General features: G+C 41.0%; 1 protein-coding gene across 1 annotated transcript; it reads right to left on the bottom strand.

Moving 5' to 3' along the window:
- Positions 1–20,770: 20,770 nt before the first annotated feature.
- On the bottom strand, positions 20,771–22,003 carry LOC116803404 (WD repeat-containing protein on Y chromosome-like). The gene has a single exon (XM_032727137.1). The coding sequence runs from the start codon at positions 22,001–22,003 to the stop codon at positions 20,771–20,773; it is 1,233 nt and encodes a 410-aa protein (XP_032583028.1).
- Between the last annotated feature and the right edge of the window lie 625 nt (positions 22,004–22,628).

Raw genomic sequence — 22,628 nt, 5'->3', positions numbered from 1 at the left:
ATTACCGGACCGACCAGGCCGAGAGGATCGTAAAATTTAGCGATCGCAGACAAAACAGAGCGCCTGCAGGGTCTCAGTGGCGACTGAAAGGCAGAGAACGAAAACAATAGCTGGTCGGAGGCGGGATCCCAAGCGAGACCTAAAGTTTTGGTGAAATCGCTACCATCTTCAAACTTCATGAATGACTCCTTGTCTTCGGCGGGCACACCCTCCAGCACAAGCGGAATGTTAGAGCACCATTTCCTTAGCTTGAGCTTGCCCTTCGCAAGAATGCCAGTCGTCTGTTGCATTATGCTGATAGCATCCTTTACCGTGCCTGAGCCGGAGATAAGATCATCCACGTAGAAATCACGCCGAAGGATTTCTGATCCAATGGGAAACGATGCCTGCTCATCGATTGACAACTGCTGCATAGCCCTTACGGACAAGAAGGAGGCTGGTTTGGTGCCGTAGGTAACTGTATCGAGTTTGTATACTTGAAGGTCATCGATCGGGGAGTCCCTCCATACAATGCACTGCAAATAGCTATCTTCTTGCGCGACCTTTACACATCGGTACATTTTACATATGTCTCCTGTAACGGCAACTGGGTGTGAGCGAAATCGAATCAGGATGTGAAATAGCTTGGGCTGGATGACCGGGCCAGCCATTAACACATCGTTAAGCGAGTAACCAGTGGAAGTGGCAGCTGATCCGTCAAAGACAACGCGAAGCTTGGTGGTAGTGCTATCCTCCTTCATAACGCAATGATGTGGCAAAAAATATCGGCACGAGCTGACCTCGGAGGCGGGCACAGGCGACATATGTCCCAGATCACGATACTCCTTCATGAACGCCGCATATTTAACCCTCAAGCCAGGGTGCTTTGTAAGCTTCCTTTCCAGCGACAAGAATCTCCGCAAAGCCTGAGGATAGGAATCTCCTAAAGAGTCCAAATGGAGTTTTAGCGGCAACCGTACCGAGTAATCGCCAGCTGGCAGTCGGGTGTAATTTTTAACAAAGTGGGCCTCGCAATCTAGGTCCTCCTTAGTGGCTTGAACTATTGGGCCGGGACAATTTTCTACATCCCAAAAGCGCTGCAGAAGTGAATCAAGTTCAACATCAATCCTGCTTTCCTTGCTGGCTGAAGAAGGAACGCGTGAAGCTATTAAGGCGCTACCGCAAGGGCGCGCGCAGCCTCCAGACACGACCCAGCCCAGACGAGTTTTTTGAAGCAGGGGCAGTCCTGGCAACAACTTTATCTGGCCTACGCACAGCAGCTCATAAAACAGGCTAGCTCCTATTAACAGGTCAACACGTTGAGCTTTATAAAAATCCGGGTCGGCGAGCTGCAGGTTTTCTGGAATCTTCCAGTCCCCAATGTCCACATTAAAACTTGGCTGGCGATCCGTGATATTGGGAGCGATAACTGCTGTTATGCTTGTTGAGAAATCCGAAGCGACAGACCGAATCGCAATTCCTACCGAGAATCCATCAGTCGCGAAATTGGAATCCCCGATTCCAGTGACGGAGCCGGACGACCTCGACCTTTTGAGTTGCAGTTGATTTGCAAACCGAGAGGTGACCAAGTGCAGTTGAGAGCCAGAATCTAACAAGGCCCTGCAGGGAACGAACAGTCCCGACCGATTCTGCACTAGAACGGTTGCAGTGGCTAGCAGCACAAGGTCACTACCGAGATCCTGGGCAATTAGAGTAGAAGAAGTCGAAAGCGGGGCAGAAGTCTCAGTGTGGGAGCTTGAAGACACCGGAACATGTGGCTGCGAGGAAGGCGGATCATCCAGATGGAGCAGCGTATGATGCCTGATTCCACAGGTGCGGCAGCGGCTCGAGCTGCATTGCCGTAGCTGATGACCTGTCCTTAGGCAATTTAGGCAAAGTGCTAGTCTCTTTGCCTCGCGCAGCCGATCTACTGGCGCTAAGTCTCTAAATTGCGAGCAATAATATATGGCATGCTCTGCACTATGGCAAAGCATGCAACCAAGAGAATTTTGGGTGGTAGCAACTAGCGTCGAGCGATTTCTGGCCACCTGAACGCCTGGCGCATAGGTTGCCATGGCGCAATCCACGGCCTCCAAAGTCCTACATCGCTGCTCCAGGAATGCAGCCATCGATTCCCACGACGGAATAAGGTTGGCAAAGACCGGATCCTCCAGGCGCTCCTCCCACTTAGCTTGGCTCGCCGCATCCAGCTTTTGCAGCAGCACTTGCACTATGATGCAGCCAGCGATTTGCTCAGTGGTGCCCAAACCCTTCAACGCACGAATGTGAGCGTTAAACTTGTCCGACAATTCCCGAAGCGATGCCACTGACCCATTCCGTACTACCTTTAAGCCCAGAATCTCGGTAATGTGCGCCTGAAAAACGAGACGCCGGTTATCAAACCTTTTTTGAAGCAACTCTAAAGCCGCTTCGTAATTGCTGTTTGAAATCTCCAATGATCGGATAGTTTCCAGCGCTGAATCCCTCAAACATGACCGCAGATGTTGAAATTTCTCAATGTTGGAGAGGTCCGGATGGCTGTCGATTATGCTCGTGAACACGGAATAAAAATCCGCCCAGTTTGCGTAGCCTCCGCCAAACGTTGGCAGCTGCACAGGAGGCAACGGCATCGGCCTCGGCCGCGGCTGCGTTTGAGGACCACTACACTGGTGGGGCACAACACCTTCCGCAAGCGTTGAGTGCGGCGCGAAATGCACATTGCGTTTGGCTATTTCCGCGCGCACACTAGCCTTGAATTCAACGATGAATTCATCGAAAGACTCGCTCATTTCACTGCCAATTTCGTCGAAGTCCAATTCCTCCAGTTCTGTATGCAGAACATTGAAGGCACTTTGCAGCTCATCAATATGCTCCAACCTCACCGTGAGAGTGGATTCGTCGTATCCGCTTAGCGTCTCATTAGACAGCGACGTTTGTAGCCTCTGCAACCTGCTGAACAGCGCATTGGCTTTGCGCTTCAAAAAGGTCACCCTGTTTTTTTCACCTTCAGCGGGCATCGCAACAAATCGCTTTTGATTCGGTTCAGCGGGAAGATGAGCACAAAATAGAGGCCGAAAATGCAAGCGGGGTCAATGCACGTAGCTATATGTAGCAATGTTTGTATATACGCAATGCTAGCTCGCTTAAACACAGCCACTATCACCGAAATCTCCACTAACTTGTCCAACCGATTGCGCTTTAATGTATTTATATTTATTTATAAACGCGATAAGTGCATAAATTAATGTATGCAAATTAACACTGATCACGTCGGGGTCACCAAATGTTGAGCTATTGAGCTTTTTCAATAGCTGTTGAGAATAATAAAAAACCGAAAAAGTTTGTTTTTACTACGACAGTTTTATTTTGCGAAATAGCGATAGCGACAATAAGTAAGTAACTCTTTTCCGAAGCACGACGAATTTGCAACTGGCGGGCAGGCAGCCGAAATGCAGCGCCCAAGCTTAGCGTAGGTAGCTAACAACAACAAAGGAATGAGCGCCGCACAGATAAATGCGTGCGAGAGCAGCGGTTTGCACTATGGGCATGCTACTGCTAATTTGGCTTAAATATTAACAAGTTTGACATTAGTCTACTGCCCAATTTTGGCGGCTGCATGACCCAACAATCTTTATTAAATCCGATAAAAATAAAGTAGAGCATTCAAAAATATTCGGTAACTCCATTACCACAATTCAATATGATGTAATGACACTTGAAAACGCCAAACAAATTTTACTCGATCACTTTATCCATAGAAACATTACCATTTATATTGAGAGCGATGTAGATTTTGAAATTATTCAAAGAGCACACATAGAAATTGTTAATACCACCTACACAAAAGTAATTCGCAGTCTTTTCCTATTAAAGAACGTTGGTTCATACGCCGAATTCAAAGAAATCATACTTCAATCACATGAAAAACTTTTACACCCTGGTATACAGAAAATGACAAAATTATTTAAAGAAAATCACTTCTTTCCAAATAGCCAACTATTAATTCAGAATATAATAAATGAATGCAACATATGCAATTTGGCCAAAACAGAACATAGAAACACCAAAATGCCTTTAAAAATCACACCCAACCCGGAACATTGCCGAGAAAAATTTTTATTAATTACGAATTACAGCTCAATACAGCAAAAAACGGGGTAGCAGACGTCGAAAGATTACACAAAACAATAAATGAAAATTAAACATGACACTACTGGACAGACACCTGCTCAAATTTTCTTATACGCTGGGCATCCAATATTAGACACTCAAAAAATTAAAGAAAAGAAAATAGACAAAATAAATGAAGACAGACAGGAATTTAATATTGACACTAATTACAGAAAAGGTCCACTACAGAAAGGCAAATTAGAAAACCCATTTAAACCAACCAAAAATGTAGAACAGAAAGACCCTGACCATTACAAAATCACTAATAGAAATAGAGTTACGCACTACTACAAAACACAATTCAAAAAAGAAAAGAAAATTAATAAACTCTCAATTCAGAGGCACCTGGTACCCGATAACACTATTGTTTATACTGATCACAGCTGTTCATGGACAACAAATTCAAATTAATAATATTGACACCAACCACGGATATCTCCTTTTTTTTGATAAGCCAGTCCAGATACCATCCTCCTTTGAACATCATTCCTTAAAAATCAATTTAACTGAAATAGACATCGTGGTTGACTATTTTGAGCAAAGACTACGAACCGATTACCATGCACCACAGATCAAATTTTTATACAATAAAATAAAAAGAGAACTAGCCGGAATTACCCTGAAACATAGAAACAAACGAGGTCTTATTAACATTGTGAATTCAGCTTTTAAATACCTATTTGGAACACTAGATGAAAATGATCGAGTCGAAATACAGAAAAAACTTGAAATCAACGCCCATAGCTCAGTAAAATTACATGAACTAAACGACGCCATACGATTGATAAATGACGGAATGCGAAAGATACAGAATTATGAAAATAACCACACCATCATTGACAGTCTTTTGTTCGAACTAATGCAGTTTACGGAATACGTAGAAGATTTGGAAATGGCTATGCAGCTTTCCAGACTTGGACTGTTTAACCCCAAATTACTAAACTACGACAAACTTGAAAATGTGAACAGCCAAAACATTTTAAACATTAAAACATCCACTTGGATTAACTACAATGATAACCAAGTACTAATCATATCCCACATACCCATTTACCCTTCACTAATAAACACAATTAAAATAATCCCTTACCCAGACTCCAACGGCTATCAGCTAGATTACACAGACACACAATCATATTTTGAAAAAGATAATAAAGTTTATAATACCGAAAATAAAGAAGTAAAAAATGAATGTGTCACCAATATTATTAAACACTTAAATCCAATTTGTAATTTTAAGCCAGTACACACGAACGAAATAATAAAATACATAGAACCAAAGACAATTGTAACCTGGAACTTAACCCAAACAATTCTTAACCAAAATTGCCAAAATTCAATTAATAAAATAAAAATAGAAGGAAACAAAATGATAAGAGTAACGCAATGCAATAGAAATCAGCACCACTATACACACCACTTAATATAACAAAAATAAAAATTGTAAAACACAACGACATTGTTGAGATGATTTCAGAGAACAATATTACACTTTACATACGAATGATCATTGTAATAATTGCACTAATTTTGTTGTACTTATATTTAAGATATGTATCATTTAAACCATTTATGATGCTGTATGCAAAACTTAAAATAAGAAAAAATAAAAATCAAAACACACCACAACAAACAGAAATAGAAGAAACTCCATTTCCCACACTATATCCATCAATCCCAGCCCAAGTATAGGCTTCTCTTTAAGGGAAGGGTAGTGACGTATTTGGGTGGTCCAAACCAGCCACTTCTATTATTTCAAAGAAAACAGTAATGCACTCCAGTATTTTTCCATAATGTATCCCAGCTGCGCAGCATTCGTTTATCTTTGGCAGCGCAGCCGTTCTTGTAAACATCCTAAAGCCTGACCTAAGCAGATTTGACTGCCCTCTTTCAACACTTCCTAATCCTAAGAACCCAAGAGCGAGGCTCTCCCGAAATACAAATATTGTTCAAATACTGAGGCTTCTCCTCAATCCAATTTGCATTTGATTTTTAGTCTTAAGCTGAGATCCAAAGAATAAAGTCGTGAAACTATTTCTCCTAAAAACTATTTTTTATTTCTTGGCGTTGTCCTTAGCCAACTGACGGGACATTACTTCGACTCAAAAATAAAACAACAATTTTACTATATAAACTTCGGTTCACGTTAAATTATAGTTCCACTTTTCTTTTTTGAAAACTATCGATACTATCGATGTTTTCTTAGAAAACCATCGAAACCATCGATAGTGCCAACCATCGATGGTTTTCCAGCTCTACCGTGACAGTTCAACGACGACTGACTCTTCATTTTTCATTATAAACTCATTTCTTATAATTAGTTCTTACATTCTAATGCAATGGGGCATATACTACTATACATTTACTACTACTACTACTACAAATACCTACTTCTTCAAAATGGTTAACAATTGCCCTGTAGGTATCGCTATCCTTGGCAAATATTCTGGTCGTTTCACCTTGATTGGCCTTAGTCTTACCGTTGTTCAGACTGGCAACCTTTTTTTATGAGTTCAAAAACTACAACTATTTGTGGTGGCTTTGGGCCCTTAGGTTGTATGTTCCGTCATCAAAATTGTGGACATTCGTTGCTTTTCGGAATCCAGCAATCTGTTGGCAGAATCGCTTGTCGTTGCCTGTTCAATATCAGTGAAGCATATTGGTTTACGGCCATCATGGCTATCAATACGTCTGCCGGAGCAAGAACTGCTGGGTATTACAGTGGCTACAGTATAAGTGGGATTACTAGTCGTAGTGATCGTGCTATTGCTGATGTGAGTTTCAGTGCACAAAAGGCGTTGAGTTTCTAGTCGGCACTCAGCTCTAATATCCGAAGGTGTTTTGCCAGCTGTTAGGATCATCTTCCCATAATCAGTTTGCTTATTTCTAAGCTGACAGTCTGGAAAGATGTTCTTCTCCATTTGGGCAATTATGTATTATATATTTCTATATATTTGTTCTATCACTGATTGCTTACCTGCCTGGTCAGGAGCTGAATGTGCAGAGAATGCAAGTTTATCGCACCTTACCCGCTGTTGTTTGTTGTTGTCCATATGTCGACAGATTCCAATGTTTAGAATGCGTGCTGTTTTGTACAGCAACAAATGCAGGTTTGCGACTTAAATTGAAATTCGCGGACAAAAACTTCAAGTTAAGTAGAAAAACAACTAAAAAAAATGTATTAACAGAGGAGCCATATCTTGCTATATCAAAAAGGGAATTTATAAAAATAATAAAGAAATGCCAAGTTACAAGAGAATATCTACAGTTTATGGATACTCAATTTTAAAATATTACCATATAATAACAAAAGTTTGAAACAACACATCTTTTTTATGAAATAGAAGAATCCGATTTATTAATTGGGTACAATCTATTAAAGAATATTGGAGCTAAAATAGACGAAAAGGGTATCATGGAATATAATGGGAAAAAAGAAAGCTCGAATATTATGACAATGAGGGAAAAAAAGATTTGTGCTTAATTGGGGAAAAGAATATATTATAAAAAAATAATTTGATGAACAACAACTATTTAAAAACAAAACGGTAATGGGTTAAGGAAGTTTAAATAGCTTGGGATCAAAGAATCCTGAGCACGCCTACTTTGAAATATCGTTATCAAAAAAACTAACACGCCGTCGTTGAATTTCGGACAAAGAAAAAATTCATAATCTAATAATAATTTCAAATCAAATAAAAGATTTCGAAAATAGGATTATGAAAAAAATTAAAAAGGAGCATTCTAAAATAAATATACAACTTCCTTTTCGAACAGATAAAAAGAAACATGTAGAAAAGAATACTAACAAAATAATAAACAGAAATATTCACAAAGACAATATTAAGTTTTTACAAATATTATGTTTCTTTTAAAATTACAGAAAATGCATTTCTTATTACTTTAACACCATTCGTAATGATAGCCACTTCAGAAATAATTAATTACTCCATTCACTAATTTTTCCTGTCTAAAGACAAAAGGGATGTTTTTACTTCATATTCTTCATGTTCTTCAATAATATTTCGATTTATTCCACGTAACTAATTTAATATTGTATAAAGATATAATCGATCTAGAAATGGGGATATATAAAAAAAGATACAAATCGATGGTCACAATAGATTGAATTAATTTTCCCACAGACAATATCAAGTAGATCAAAAATATAAATGAGTTAGGCCCTGTTTGGAAATCGTTAGCTAGAACTCCGGATCACTATGATTTCATTAGAATACAGAATAAAATATACGACTTAACTGAAAACAAGAACCAACAATTTATTATCAATTCAAAATTGTTTATCGAGATAAAATCACTTTCCGATCACTTTAAAAACATTTTATTGATCAAGAATTGCCGTTAAGAAAACAAAACATAACACTTGCAAAATTTTTTTTTTATTTATCACAAAAATGATAAATAATAAAGACATTAAAGAAATTTTAAATCACCAACAAAAGCCTGTAATTACAAAATAGATTCGAAATTTATTATGTCAGATCCTTTTTACATAATGAAGAAAGAAAGAACTTTTTAATAATTATGGTATTTTAAGTAAAGATATAATTTGATTTACCCGCTTACTAAATGGAGTGAAATAACTTTGCACTAAAATACGAGAAAAAAATAAGAAGATATATATATCATTCAAGAAGGTGCCATTCTAATAAATGGAAATAATATTGTAAGCAATTCTTATTTAGACGGGTAATATTTAATAACATTTAACGGCACAACTACAATAAATAATATTTCATACACAAATTTAGAAATACTATACAAAATCCAAATACTCAGAACTTACCCAGTTATCTAAATTTACAATTAGAAAATATCAAGTTCATTTATATTATTAATTTTAATCGTTTTTCAGATATATTATATTTGTAACCAAACAAAAACGGCCAGGCCATTTCGTACATATATGATGATATAAAATAATATTTAAAAATTAACGCCCTGACTATTATAATATTAAGGTTTTTAAATTCGTCTGTTAAAATCGCCGCTCGTATTAGCTACCGTTAAAACATTTCCATGTTCCCCAATTAACTATTGTTTTTTTTTTGTATTTTGCTAATTTATTTTTAATTTTTTTCTAACTATTGTTTTTTTTTTTTTTTTGTATTTTGCTAATTTATTTTGTGATGTACATAGATTCGGCTATTACTATTTCTAAGCTTTATTTAAATAATAATAACGTTAAGGCAATGCAAAACCAATATTTTTCGCATGGTGCAAATTGATAAAAAATAATATAGATTTAAAGTCTAAGAACTTCTAAGGTGAAGGGGATTTTTCGTCAAATTTAAAATGCATGAGCATACGTTTGCGTACAAGTAAACGTTTGTTTATTTTTACAAGAGGGTAATTAGGACCGATGGTCCGTCTTTATTTTGACAAAAACCAGAAATAAATTTAAAGTACAAAATTGGGTGGTATTTATACGCCCCAGCACCGTCGCTGCTTCTGCTAGCGTCAGTGCCAACTTCGTTGCTGGCTCTGCCATCGTCGCTCCCACGGAAGCGCTCCAGACGCTGATCTTGCATTTATTGGCTACTGGTGCACGGCCTGATGCGCGTGTAAGCCTTCGCAGATTGTTAATGCGAATTCTTTTGGTGCTAACTCCTCCGCCTTTAAAATCGAGTGTCCCCACTCGTTGCGGTCATTGGTCGGTTTGTCATCGGTGGTTTGGTTGATATGGAATTTTGAACCCTAATCAAGATGCGGATCGTTATTACGACGATTCCGTTGATTAGGACGCAGCCCTTCAGTATATCGGCTGTGTGGGAGGTTATTTTTAACAGCTCCAAGGACATTAAGTTCCTGGACGAATTCTAGTGATAGTTTCTCTTCTAGGGTTTTAATCGTCATCTCGGTTTGGAGGATTGCCGGCATAGGTTGATGGTTGATGTACTTGTTCCATTTCTATGGTGGTGTTGCTGAAGTTAATGACAAATGACCCATTAAGTGTTGACGCTGTTCGGTTGACTGAGATCTTCCCGCTGAATTTGTTGAGTAAGATAACTCCGGGTGCGATTTCATCAATTGTGGGATGTGTTGGTTGTTAATTCTAATGATAGGCAAGATGAATTACTAATGTCTATCATGTTCTTATGTTTACAAATCGTTATCTCATTATAAGTATTACATTTTGTAATACATCTAATTACATTTTCAGTTTCTATTTTGTTGACACATTGACCAATTTTTATTGGTTTAATTAGAATTTCTTCACATAGCTTGGTATCGGTTACAGGGATTTTTACAATATAGATTAACATTGGTCCGTTACTTGGTATGTTTACTTCTGATATGTGCATGGCTTCCTTAAAGTTTGTGTAAGGTAATTGATTCTGATCTAATATTCTTTTAACTTCATTGATCCCCTCGTCACCATGTATTTGGGGGTTGCTAGTGTCTGATTTTGCCCACTGCACTGTGGTCCAGAACTCGATTTCTTTGGCATAAAGTATAAATAAATAGTTAAATCACAATAGTTTGTCTGTCCACGCCCTCCCTTGCCTCCCATATTAACTACTGGTATGACTCCGGAGTCAACAAAATTTCATTGTTTTTTTTTTTTTTAAGGAAAGTGTGTACATTGTTGTTTTAAAAATAATCGCCCTCTTCTTCTAGCTCATTATAATTTTCCGAATCTGAAGTCGAATCAGAATCAGAATGTGAATCCAATATTTTGTCTGATGGATCAGGTTTAAAATTAGACTGTATTTCCAAAAGACTTATTACTGCCTTCGGAAGTGGTTTTTTCCTATTTTTTCTCTCTCTTTCTGTTAAACATGTTGTTGATAATAGTGGGTCCGAGGAATCAATAGATCTGTGGAAAATATCACTCATCGTATTGATCCGACTATTTTTCCTTGCATGTGATAGTCGGTCCCTTTTGTAAAGTTTATTCCGGGCTTCACTCGCATTTTCGCCTAGGCATCCAAGTGGAACCAACGTCGAATTATTGATTTGATATCCGTGGACCAGTACTTTATGGATCGTCGGTGACATAGGATACCATGGATACGTTTGCATATATAATTGAAAAGTTATATCGCAAAAAGAAAAAAATTTGTCGGAATTTATAAAATAGTTGGATGATATTGCTACTAAAATAATGTGAAACTTTTCCAAAAGATTTTCGTTAAAGCTGGTTATCGACGAGAATTTCGTACTTGCGAAAGCTCTTCTTACCGTATTACCATCATTGCTATTGCCGCTGTCATTCTGCTTCGGCATGCTTACTCGAAGGCCCATTTCTCTCCACATTTCCTCCTGGATACATTTTTTTCCAATACTCATTTTAACCTTGTCCTCTCCTTTTATATGCCACTTTTTTATCTCAGCTCTGTATGATACGTTCAAAATGAATTCAAAAAACGGATCCAAGCATGTAGTGGACTTACCCCAAATTGTAAAGCTTTTACTTTTGGTACAAAGGTTTCTGAACCAAAATTTGAAATTTTCAACATTTTTGTTGGGCTGACTCCACAGATCGGACAACATTGAGTAGATTTAGTGTCTGTTAATACGTTTAGGACTTTTCCATCTATAAGTGTCATGTGCATTTCTCCTAGTATTTAGGGGTTGCTAATGACTGCCTTTGCCCACTGTATGACGTGATTAAGATTAAGAATTTCTTCTTTAAGCATTTGAATTTAAAACATTAATGTGGTGAAAGTATCCCTTTGAGTGTCTCCTTCATATTTTAGGCTGTTTATTAAATTTCTATTGGCCAGAGTGATTTTATTTATTCTGTCAATGATAAGCCTATTAAGCATAACATGGTTATTGTTGTTAGTTAAAGCTGAATTTATTTTTTCTTGAATTATTTCAAAATCTCTGCTATCTGGGGATCCAGCCAGACATTTCCAAGCACTACCTATTAGATCTATATGTCTTTTCTTTATACTCCTGACTTTCAATCTATTGATTAGGTTTTTAGAAATCCTGACTTCCTCTATTATGAAGGGTAGGATTGGGTCGTAAGCTTTTAATTTCATTAAGGCTGTCTGGTTTATTTTATCAATTGTTTTGTCATATTCCTCTATGTCAATAATATGGATTAATCGAAAGATCCCTATTTGAACCTTGGCTAGTCCTGTAGTTAGTGTCACAATGACACAATTAGTGTAGTCCGTTATTTGTACGTCTGCAGCGCACACATTCAGAAGGGCTCTGTAAATGACGGTGTTTAATTTCGAATTAGTTTTTTATAAATTATTCTGCCTGTTTCTGTTTTCCTTAACAATTTCTTTTTTGTATCTGGGTGACAATTTGATGCCTAATCTTTTATTGTTTTGTACGAATATTTCTTGTCCAGGATAGTAATTTTGTATCCGATTCCTAATTTTATTATGTTGAGCTAGATCTTTTTCCTGCGTGCGCTTGATTTTGTCCGTAATTTTCTGTCTTTCTGTCTGTAATAGTTTAGGGCTCAGAGATACTTATCTGCCAAAGAATAAATCGACCAGTTTCCTGTTTGTGGTTGAGTGTATTAAATAATTATATTTGACAACTTATCTCTCTATAAGGTCGTTTAATGAACTGTGTAATTTCTCGGCTTTTTGGCATCTAATAATTTCTGAAACAGTTAAATGAAAGCGTTCGATCTGACCGTTGGCTGAGCTGTTGTAGGGTGGTGCTTCATAGACCTTTATATTGAACTGGTCTTGCAGCATCCGCATTATGGGACCTGATTCAAGGGACTTTTCGTTATCTATTACCACTACTTCATACAGAAATTTATTTATATTTCTTTCAGGGGTTGGTTTATGTCTTGGGTTGCTCGTGAATTGACTATTGTAGCTTGTGCGAATTTAGAAAATTTATCTATTGCTGTGAGGACTACTTGTTTGCATGTGAGATAAAAGTCGACATGAATAATTTGCCCTTGGTATTGTGGTATAGGTGTGCTTTGTAGCTCTGGCTTATTTGGGTGTCATTCGTATTTTTGTTCTGTGCAGGTCCGACATTCCTTCGTTATTTTTGTGATTTTAGCCCTTATGTGTAGAAATATACTTTTTCCGATATAATTGCGTTTTCTTGGTCATTTTCGTCGGTCAGGTCTGTAACTATTTTATTAGAGAATCTGGTTTTGTAATTATTAAAAAGTGGATAAATTTCTTGTAGTTTCCCTAAGGTTTCCTCATCGGTGTAGATTCCATTTATGACGGACGGATTCAGTCTTTCTTTTAGAATTTGTATCAAGTTGTCTGAATTGAATATTGGTTCGGTAATAGTGTGTCTGTGATATGTTGGAAAAACAATTTCAAATTTGTAAGATTTATTTCCTAAAGATAGCAGAATTTGATTTTTAAAAACATTTATTGGTTCTTCTGCCATGGGTATTAGTTTTTCGGGTGAGCTGAAACTACTGTGCACGTTTTCTGTCATAACATTTAGTTCTCCATGCGTTTGCAAGGGAGGCCTACTCAATGCATCTGCAACCACGTTTGCCTTGCCAGGTTTGTGCAAAAGTTCGTGGGTGTATTCTTCTAAAATTGCTTTCCATTTTTTTTTTTCATTTGACCGTTACGGCTTTTTGGATTGGTTGGGTTTGTGCAAAAGTTCGTGGGTGTATTCTTCTAAAATTGCTTTCCATTTTTTTTTTCATTTGACCGTTACGGCTTTTTGGATTGGTTGGGTGTGTGAGAGACTCGTGATCTGTGAATATTTTTATTTTGGTTGGACCAAAATTTGTTCGGTGCGTAACTTTCTTCTGCCTTACTTCTAGGCTCTGCGTGCCAAAAAATCGTATGGCGTTACGCATCCTGTTATTCTAGTGTCTTTGGTTCTACTCTAAAAAATATAATTCAGTATGTTCGGAATCGTCTGTAACCTGCTCGAAATCTAAGATTTCTGAATAGTATTCATTGAGTATTGCTTCTTCAGTTCCTGATTGTTCGTCGTTTTACTCTGTAGTTTGTTCGCTAGCGGTGTCTATATGAAAATTTCTCTGTTTTTGTCTGGCAATCCAAATCCAAATCTGGATCTGTTCATGTAGTTAACTTGATTTGTCTGCACACTTCTATCTCCATGGGCACTGGCTTAGGTTGTGGCTTTGGGGCCGATGGTCTTGGTGGCTGTGTTGGTAGGTTGCCATAGTGTTGTTGATAATTCCCTCCATATTGTTGCTGTGGTACATAATGAGTTATTCTAGGGGTCTGTGGAACATAAGCCAATTGTGGAATGAATGGTTGTCGACCTGCGTTTGTTGTACGGGTTTTCTTGGTAGGGGTGGTCCTCTACCGGGGCCTTCGAATTTTCTTAAATGGGTTTGGCTATTTTTTGCGTAATTGGTGCTGATCGGAGATCTGCGGGCTCTTTGGTTCCCAACAGTCTGGGCAAGTCCCCGTTCAGGCCTCTGACGAAGGTGTCAAAAGCCTTGTCTCTGTAGTATTTGGCAAAAAGATCCATTGATTCTTTTCCCATTTCCAGAGATAGGTGGGTATAAACTTGTTGGTCGAAATCTCCTGTACTTTGATTTCCTTGCACCAGCGAGGTCATTTGGTATTCTAGTGTGGTCACATCGCGTTTATCCGCGTAGTGTGCTGTCAAACATTTTGAGATAGATGTCCAATTTAGTGGGGTGTTGTAAGACTCCAGGACTGAGTCTGCGTTGCCTACAATTTTGTTCCTGATAACATTAAGAATTCCATAATATTTGGGTGATCCTGCTAATGATGAGTATATTTTTAATATTCTCTCTACGCTTTTTCTCCATGACCTAAATTTTCCTGCTTGGCCAGAAAATTCCCTTTAACACTTTACTATATCTGAGACTCGTTCTAATTCATTCATTTTAACATTATTGATATGGACTGCTTGATCAAGTAGTGGTGCAGTGTCTGAGTTTAATTTTTGGTTTAAAATTCTCTCTACTATTTCCTGAATTTGTCCCTGCACATTGGCTACGTTAAGGGCTTGGTTTACTTCGGGGCCTGTGTTATTATTATGTAGGGCAGGCCTAATTAGATTGTTTGGGTTTGCCATTATTATTTATAAAAAAATTATTTTGTTTTTAATATTTCTCAAAGTGTTTCTCGTATAGATTTTAAATGTTTTTCAAATATATATATATTTTTTTAATTTTATTTCATATACATTTTGGGTTTCAAATATTTTTTCCTTAAATTTTTGTTAGAAAATTTTAGATTTGAATTTTAATTTTGTGTGTTTTACAAATATTTTTTCCTTTAGTATTTGTTTTATATTTTATATTTTCAGATTATTTCTCCTATAGATTTTTAACTTTTCGTATGAATTTTGTATGTTTTACATTTGTGTTTTTTTTTTTATTCTTATCTCTTAACTTGCTTAACTTACAGTATAAAATATATCCTGAACCGATTATTTGGTATTCTTCCTTTTTGCTCATGGGGGCTACTTCGTAACACTCCCGTCCAGTCGTCTGCGGCGATAGCCTTCAGGCCGATGTAAATGAGTCCTTTCTTTGCAGGATCCGCCCCACTGTGATCTTGGCAGCCAATTGGGTGCTTTTTTTTTTTGCTTTTTTTTATTTATTTATTTATTTAGAAGCGATGAAATATGCAATTAACAGATAAATGATAAAACCAAACCTCGCACTAAGCATGTGAGGACTTACAACTATGTCTCATATTTCGAGGGGTCTTTAGGGTTGTCCAAGTGTTTTGACGAAACCCTTCCTTTTTAATCTCCTTAGAGGCCTAGCAGGGAGTAAGCGTCTAGCAAGTATACTATGGTGTCGTCTAAGTCTATCACTATATCTGCTGGTGTGCCTGGCGATCTGCTCTTCCACTGTATGAAGATTCAGATCACGGTGAAGGGTAGTGCCACGTACATAGTATGGGCAGTCTGTAATTGCACGCATGACACGATTTTGCAATACCTGAATGTGGTTGTAGTTGGATTTTTCAGAAACACCCCAAATCTGTATTCCATACAGCCAGATCGGGGCAGTGGACGTAGACTGCTCTTTTGCCTATCAGTGACATGGTGCTTTTTCTGTTTATCAGCCATCGCAGTTGTTGCAACCTTTAATAGCATCTCCGAGCCGTAGCTTTCAGGTGCTGGCCGAATGTCAAACGTTTATTAAGGGTAATCCCGAGGTGCTTAGCCTGTAAAGGTTGATCTAGAATTACACCTTCCAGTTCTATGGGTGCGGGGACGGGATTTAAGGTCTTCAAGGTGAAGCAGGGATTGGTGGTCTTTTGTGGATTGACCTTTAAATTCCATCTTTTGCACCATGCAGCCAGTGTGGTGAGGTACTCTTGGAGACCGCTTGCCATTCCGCCTCCCCCTGCAGCATGAATGGGACTAGGTTGTCCGAATTCAGTCTACCGCCAAGTATGGTTTCCATAGAGCTCCGTTCCCTAGCGTATTTATCGCACAAGAAGAGATCGTGCTCACCTGTTTCGCTCCGTCCACCTCCGCACCATGGACAATCATCTCGTGTCCAAAACGCTTCAGGTAGCTGCGAAAGCAACCGTGTCCGCTGGTCAGCTGCGTTAGGTGGAACGTTATTTCGCAATGCTTCCGTTCTAGCCAGCGACCCTAAGGCTAGTTGTTCCACCTGTGCTACCATGTCTCTATGGTGTGCTGCCTTGCTTCAACTCGTATTGCCCTCTTGACGCAGGGGGAGAGGCTTCGACCGTGGGTTTGGTTGAAGACCACTTCGTTTTCCTGCGCTAACAGGTCTAGAGGCGGTATTCCTGCGATCACCAATGCCGCCGCGTTGGACACTGTACTGAAGGCGCTACGTAGATACGTAGTGCCGACAGTCTGTGGGTAGCATTTAGGCCCTGGGCGAAGCTTTCGGTTCCAAGCGCTTTTGCCCACACCAGGGCGGCATATAGCATGGTCGCTCGGGTGACGCTCGTCAGCAGCCGTCTACTCGCCTGTTTAGGGCCTCGGGTGTTCAACATTATGGTTGATAGCGCCCGATTTACTCCTGCTTCTTTCGAGCTAGGTGTTCCCGGAACGAAAGCCTGGTGTCTATTATGACTCCCAGGTACTTAATTGCCCGAGAGGACACCGTGGTACTGCGTCGATAGTGGCCGTCTCCACTGCCTTCCTTGAGCTAATCAGGACAGCCTCAGTCTTCTCCGGCGCCAGCTGTTTTGGTTGCACATTTCCTCGGCCTTGCCGGGATGCTTGTCAACAACGAGCAAGGCCACGTCGTCCGCGAAGCCTACAATCTCGCTCCTCCCGGCCAGCGGTAGGCGAAGTATACCGCCGTACATGGTGTTTCACAGAATCGGGCCGAGGACCGAGCCTTGCGGAACTCCACCGGTGACCTGGTGCCTGAAGACTCCTTCCGACGACTCGCACAGTAGGACCCGATCCGCAAATAGCTGCGGATGATCCTGACTAGGTAGGCTGGGACGCTGAAGCCCATTAATGCTTCTAGGATCCGGTCCCATCTCGCTGTGTTGAAGGCGTTCCTGATGTCCAGTGTGACCATGAGGCAGTACTCTTTGCTACCCCTTCCATCTGGTGCCCTCGATTGCTTGGGCCGCTACTTCGACCACTCGGTTGACCGCGTCGACGGTGGACCGCGCTTTCCTGAATCCAAAGTGGGAGAGGTCACCCGCGTCGGCAATAGCCCTCTCTAGCCGAATACACACCAGTTTCTCCAGGAGCTTGCCAGTTCCATCGATGAGGCGTATTGGCCGGAACGATGAAGGCTCCTCGGGTGGCTTCCCTGGTTTTGGGAAGAGCAGCAGCTTTTGAATTTTCAGGCAACTCGGTAAGACTCCTTCCGTCAGGCGGTGAATGCCTTCGCAAACGAGTCTGGCGCCCTGATCGGGATGCCGTCGGGCCCGGGGGCCTTGCCGTCCTTCAGCAGTTTTGCCAGCTCCAGGGTCTCTTCACTGCTGACCGTGGCGTCGGTTTCGACGTGGTCCCCTGTTGCTGGGTCGGTGGGGCGTAACCCATCCATCACAGGGAACAGATGTTCCGCTACATTGTGGAGCACCGCTGGGTCCAGTAGCTTGGGAGTCCTTGTATACGCCTTCTTGACCACCACCTTGTAGGCACTTCCCCATGGGTCGCTGTCGGCAGAATCGAATAGGTCACGGAAGCATTTGCGCTTGCTCTCCCTTATGGCTATCCTGAGAGCTTTTCTGCTGGCTCTGTACTCGGATTGGCGTTCGGCAAAGGACTCCGCACCTCTCTCGCGAGAGGCGAGAGAGGCACTCTCGACGAGCCGTCTCTACCTCCTGGTTCCACCAGTAGACAGGGGCTCTTTGTCGGCTATGCGTCCTGCTCGTTTGCATGCTGGCGTCGCACTCGGTCTTCAGCCGCCTCATCAGCTCCACTGCCGTCAGCTCGGCTCCTTGTCTGATCGCCGTGGGTAGGAACTGCTCTCGAAATACCTGCGTGTCCAGAGTGTCCGTCTTGTATTTAATCCTGGCTTGGGTTGTTGTCTGGGCTTGGGTCGAGGGAGGGCATCCCAGGTCGCAGATGATGGCCAACAGAGCCCAATCCGGCGCGCCTGAACGTGTGCCGGTTTCCATGGTTAAGTAGAGACAGGTCCAACGTCGCGAATGCCTCCAGCACCATCCTGTCTCTCGCGTTGGTGGTTGACCTGCCCCAGCTCTCTGACCATACGTTAAAGTCGCCCGCTATGAGAACCTGGGAGCGGACTCTTGCATCCGCTGCCGGTCTATCCAGTGCGCGGCTGAATGCGATTAGGGTCAGGCTGGGAGCTAGGTATACGCTGTACACCCACCATCTGCCTACCCTAGCCCTAACAAATCCGATGTCCGAAAGAACATCGGTTACTTTCTGGGCTTCTCTGCTGCACCTCCAGATCGCTGCTTTCTTGGTGCAGTCGAAAGCCCAGTCTGGGCTAGCCGCCGTCCGGTAGGGCTCGCTGCGTAGCGCAAGCTCCACTCTGCGTTCAAGCACCGTCTGCACTAGCAGGTCTTGGGCTGCCGTGCAGTGATTCAGGTTTAGCTGAATCAGACGCATCATTGCAGTGCCTTTGGTGCTCCTTTGCCCGCCAATGGACACTTCAGGGTGCTTATTTGGTGGTTGGTCGCTTGGCTTCCTCTGCTTGCGCACAAGAAGCACTTAGCTTTGTTAGGGCACTCAGCGGCCATGTGTCCCGCGGTCCCACATCTGAAGCAGCACTGGCTTCTGTCAACGGTGTTGTCTTCCAGACATCTGAAGCATCTTTGGCGTGGCTCCAGCTCCTTGATCAGGCATTGGAACCATCCTACCATCCTGGGGTGTGGTGGAGTGGGGCAGGGGAAAAAAAAAAGTTGCGACGATGGGAGATATACCGCTCCAGCTCGGTCGCCAGACCGGACAGACAGCCGCTCCTGTCTCTGTCGGGCCGGCGCGACCCGGAAAATTTAGAGATTTTCCAGGAGCGCCAACTCGATGCACTTCGCGCACGCGCAACTTTTTTTTCGGTTCCAACTGGGTACTCTTACAGATTTGTTGTTTTTGTTGTTTCTATCGTTCGCGAACCGGGGCAGCCTATGGGGTGCTCTTACGTGTTTGCGTTTAAGCGTATCGTAATCAGGGCAGCCTATGGGGTGCACTTACTGGATTTTTGTTACGACGAAGGATTTTTTCCGCGGCAGGACCCTTTTAACGTTGGGCGCCAAGAAGGTTATTAGCACCGGTGGTCCGTCTTTATTTTGACAAAAATCGGAACTAAATTTAAAGTACAAAATTGGGTGGTATTTATACCCCCCAGCACCGTCGCTGCTTCTGCTAGCGTCAGTGCCAACTCCGTTGCTGGCTCTGCCATCGTCGCTCCAGACGCTGATCTTGCATTTATTGGCTACTGCAATGGCACGGCCGAATGCGCGTGTAAGCCTTCGCAGATTGTTGTTGCGAATTCTTTTGGTGCTAACTTACATACAAAGGAATGCAAGAAACAGAAGGTTCACGAAAAGTAACGGGATCTTGTGAAATGAATGTCAACAACAAAAATGAGATTGCTCTAATGTTCTGAGAGGCAGATGGTGAGCGCCAGCAACAATGAGTCCAACAAATGTTTCGTGATCCCGATGACTAGCAACAATGATCCTGAGATGCAAATGGCTGGCAACAATAAACGGGAATAATGTTTTGGAAACCAAACTATCTAACTATGCAAGGCGGCGATGTTCAAAGACTGGAAAATGAGTTGAAAATATTGAAGCTTCAAAATGAGATCGACCAGTTAAAAAATCAACAACAACGAAGTGACGTTAAGCCACCTGGAGAAAATGTTCTTAATGTCCAAAGAGTCAAAGTTGAATATGTGGCAGAAGCTACAGAACTGCGTCTGGATCAAAGATGTGGAGTTCTACAAGTTCTATAATGAGAAGTGGCACCTGGCGGATAATTTAGCACTGGCAGAAGATGAATTTTTCGAATATGTCATTGACGGCATACACGATGTCCATCTATTGGAGCTTTTTGAGCTTTTGGAGGCATTCCGAAACGTTGAGTTGAGCTACGTCCCTACGTCCCAAGTTCTACAATTGCCACAGTCGGGGACACCTGTCCAGAGAGTGCCGCAAGCCTGAGAGACAAGATAGGGCCTGTTACGCATGTGGTTAAGGAATGCAAGCAATACAAGAAGTCGAAGGGCGGAGACAACGATTATATGTACCAATTTTACTTACCGATCTACAACCCAAATAACTGCAGTTACTTCTTGGTCTGGCATTATACTCATATTTCGTACCACCACTGCGTTGTTATAGTTCCAGATTTTCAGGGAACCATCACGTGCTCCAGTGAGGAGAAATTGCTCTAGCGGATCAAAGCAGGCAGCGGTGATCTCAATATCTATAATCTCACCATAGATCATTTTGGTGTGACAACTTTTCATGATAATTTTTCTCCGTCCTGTCCAAGGATCCCAAACTATAATATAACTGTCAAGCCCACAGCTAACAATGTTTCTAAACAAACGATTGTACAAAACAACCGAGACCGGAGCTGCGTGAGTGTTACCATCCGTGAGGTCCACACGAACGCGAGGGCAACACTTAATGGAAATCAACTTTCGTCCTGCCACCACAAGTTCCCGAAGATGGGAATGGTAATAATATGTCAGGTCCGTCTCACTGTGATGTATCAAACGCACTAAATCTCCATATGTCTGTAAAAGTGTATGTTCATGTAGGTCCCACACCTTTATAATCTTCTGGTAGTCAACGCTGTAAACCTTGTTTTCTTCCGGTTGAACAAAAACCAGAACAATTCCACCATTATGACCTGTAAGGATCGCAGAGGGCTCTGTGGGAATATAAACATCCCAGATCCTAACGAATGTGTCCGGCCCTCCTGTTACCACAATGTTATGGCTCTCAGCTACGAAGAAGGTAGATACACCAAGGGGAATGCGGAAGTTGCTTCGCTCGTCATAAGTTACCATAATCATGCCAGGGCAGCGACCTCTATACTTCTTAGTATTCCTATATTCCGCCGATGCAAATAATGCGTTCATATGTAGAGAAAAGTAAACGCAAGATACCATCTCATTGTGAAGGTTTATGTATTCCTTAGGGAAAAACTGTGGTATCTTTCCCCTGAGTATGTCAGACCATATAACTTCAATAAGGGCAGCTCCTGGTTTTGCTTGAAAGGGACCACGTAAGTGTGGCGAATAAGACAGAACTCTCACGTTGCCCGCATAGTCTCCGAGTATCAGCTTAGAGTGCACTTTTCCATTATTAAAGAAAGCATAACTCATACAGTACACAGCGTGGGGTATGCTACGTATAACCATTCGTAGGGTGAATGTCGAAGCAATTGTCTCGTGGAATCGTAGTTCACGTTCAGTTGATGAAGTGCATACAATGCTGACATCAGAAAGGGCTTGTACAGCTAAAATCCAAGTGGGCATCTTCAGATGGACTGGCAATATAAAAGTTTGATAATTTTAAAAATCAGGCATTAACGAGAAATTAGGAAAATTGAAAATACATAAGCTAAGTAGAAAATATATTTAAACAAAATCAAGCAAAAACCGTTTTTCACCATAAGTGACAATGGCTTCGGATGCATATAAGAGTTCTGCTATTAAATTAAATAACATTGACTTTCTTCAATATTATCGTAGAGTAAAAGGGTAAACAAGATTCGTTTATAGAATATAAAGTATATATTCTGATCAGGACTTTAGAGACATAGACCCAGCGCAAGTCTGCTGACCCATATCTACCCTTACGCCTAAAATCCGCTCAAAACTGCAACTGCCAAAATGTTTTTTCATATACTCGTTTTTTATTAGTATTTTAATCTTCCATCGATTGCCAAAAAACTTTTTGCCACGCCCATTCTAACGCCGTAAAACCACGCCGACATTTTTGAAAATTTTTTTGGATATATTTTCATAATTCTATTAGCCTTGTAAATTTCTTTCGATTTGCAAAAAAATTTTTAATTAGCCCACTCTAACGCCGTAAAAATTATAATTATAAAAATTAACGATAACAGATAAAAGATTTTAATGAAGTATATAATGTGTG

Source organism: Drosophila sechellia, unplaced genomic scaffold (assembly GCF_004382195.2).
Source record: "Drosophila sechellia strain sech25 unplaced genomic scaffold, ASM438219v1 Y_15, whole genome shotgun sequence".
Classification (NCBI taxonomy): Eukaryota; Metazoa; Arthropoda; class Insecta; order Diptera; family Drosophilidae; genus Drosophila; species Drosophila sechellia.
The sequence above is the reverse complement of the archived record's forward strand: the minus strand, read 5'-3'. Positions and strand labels throughout refer to the sequence as shown.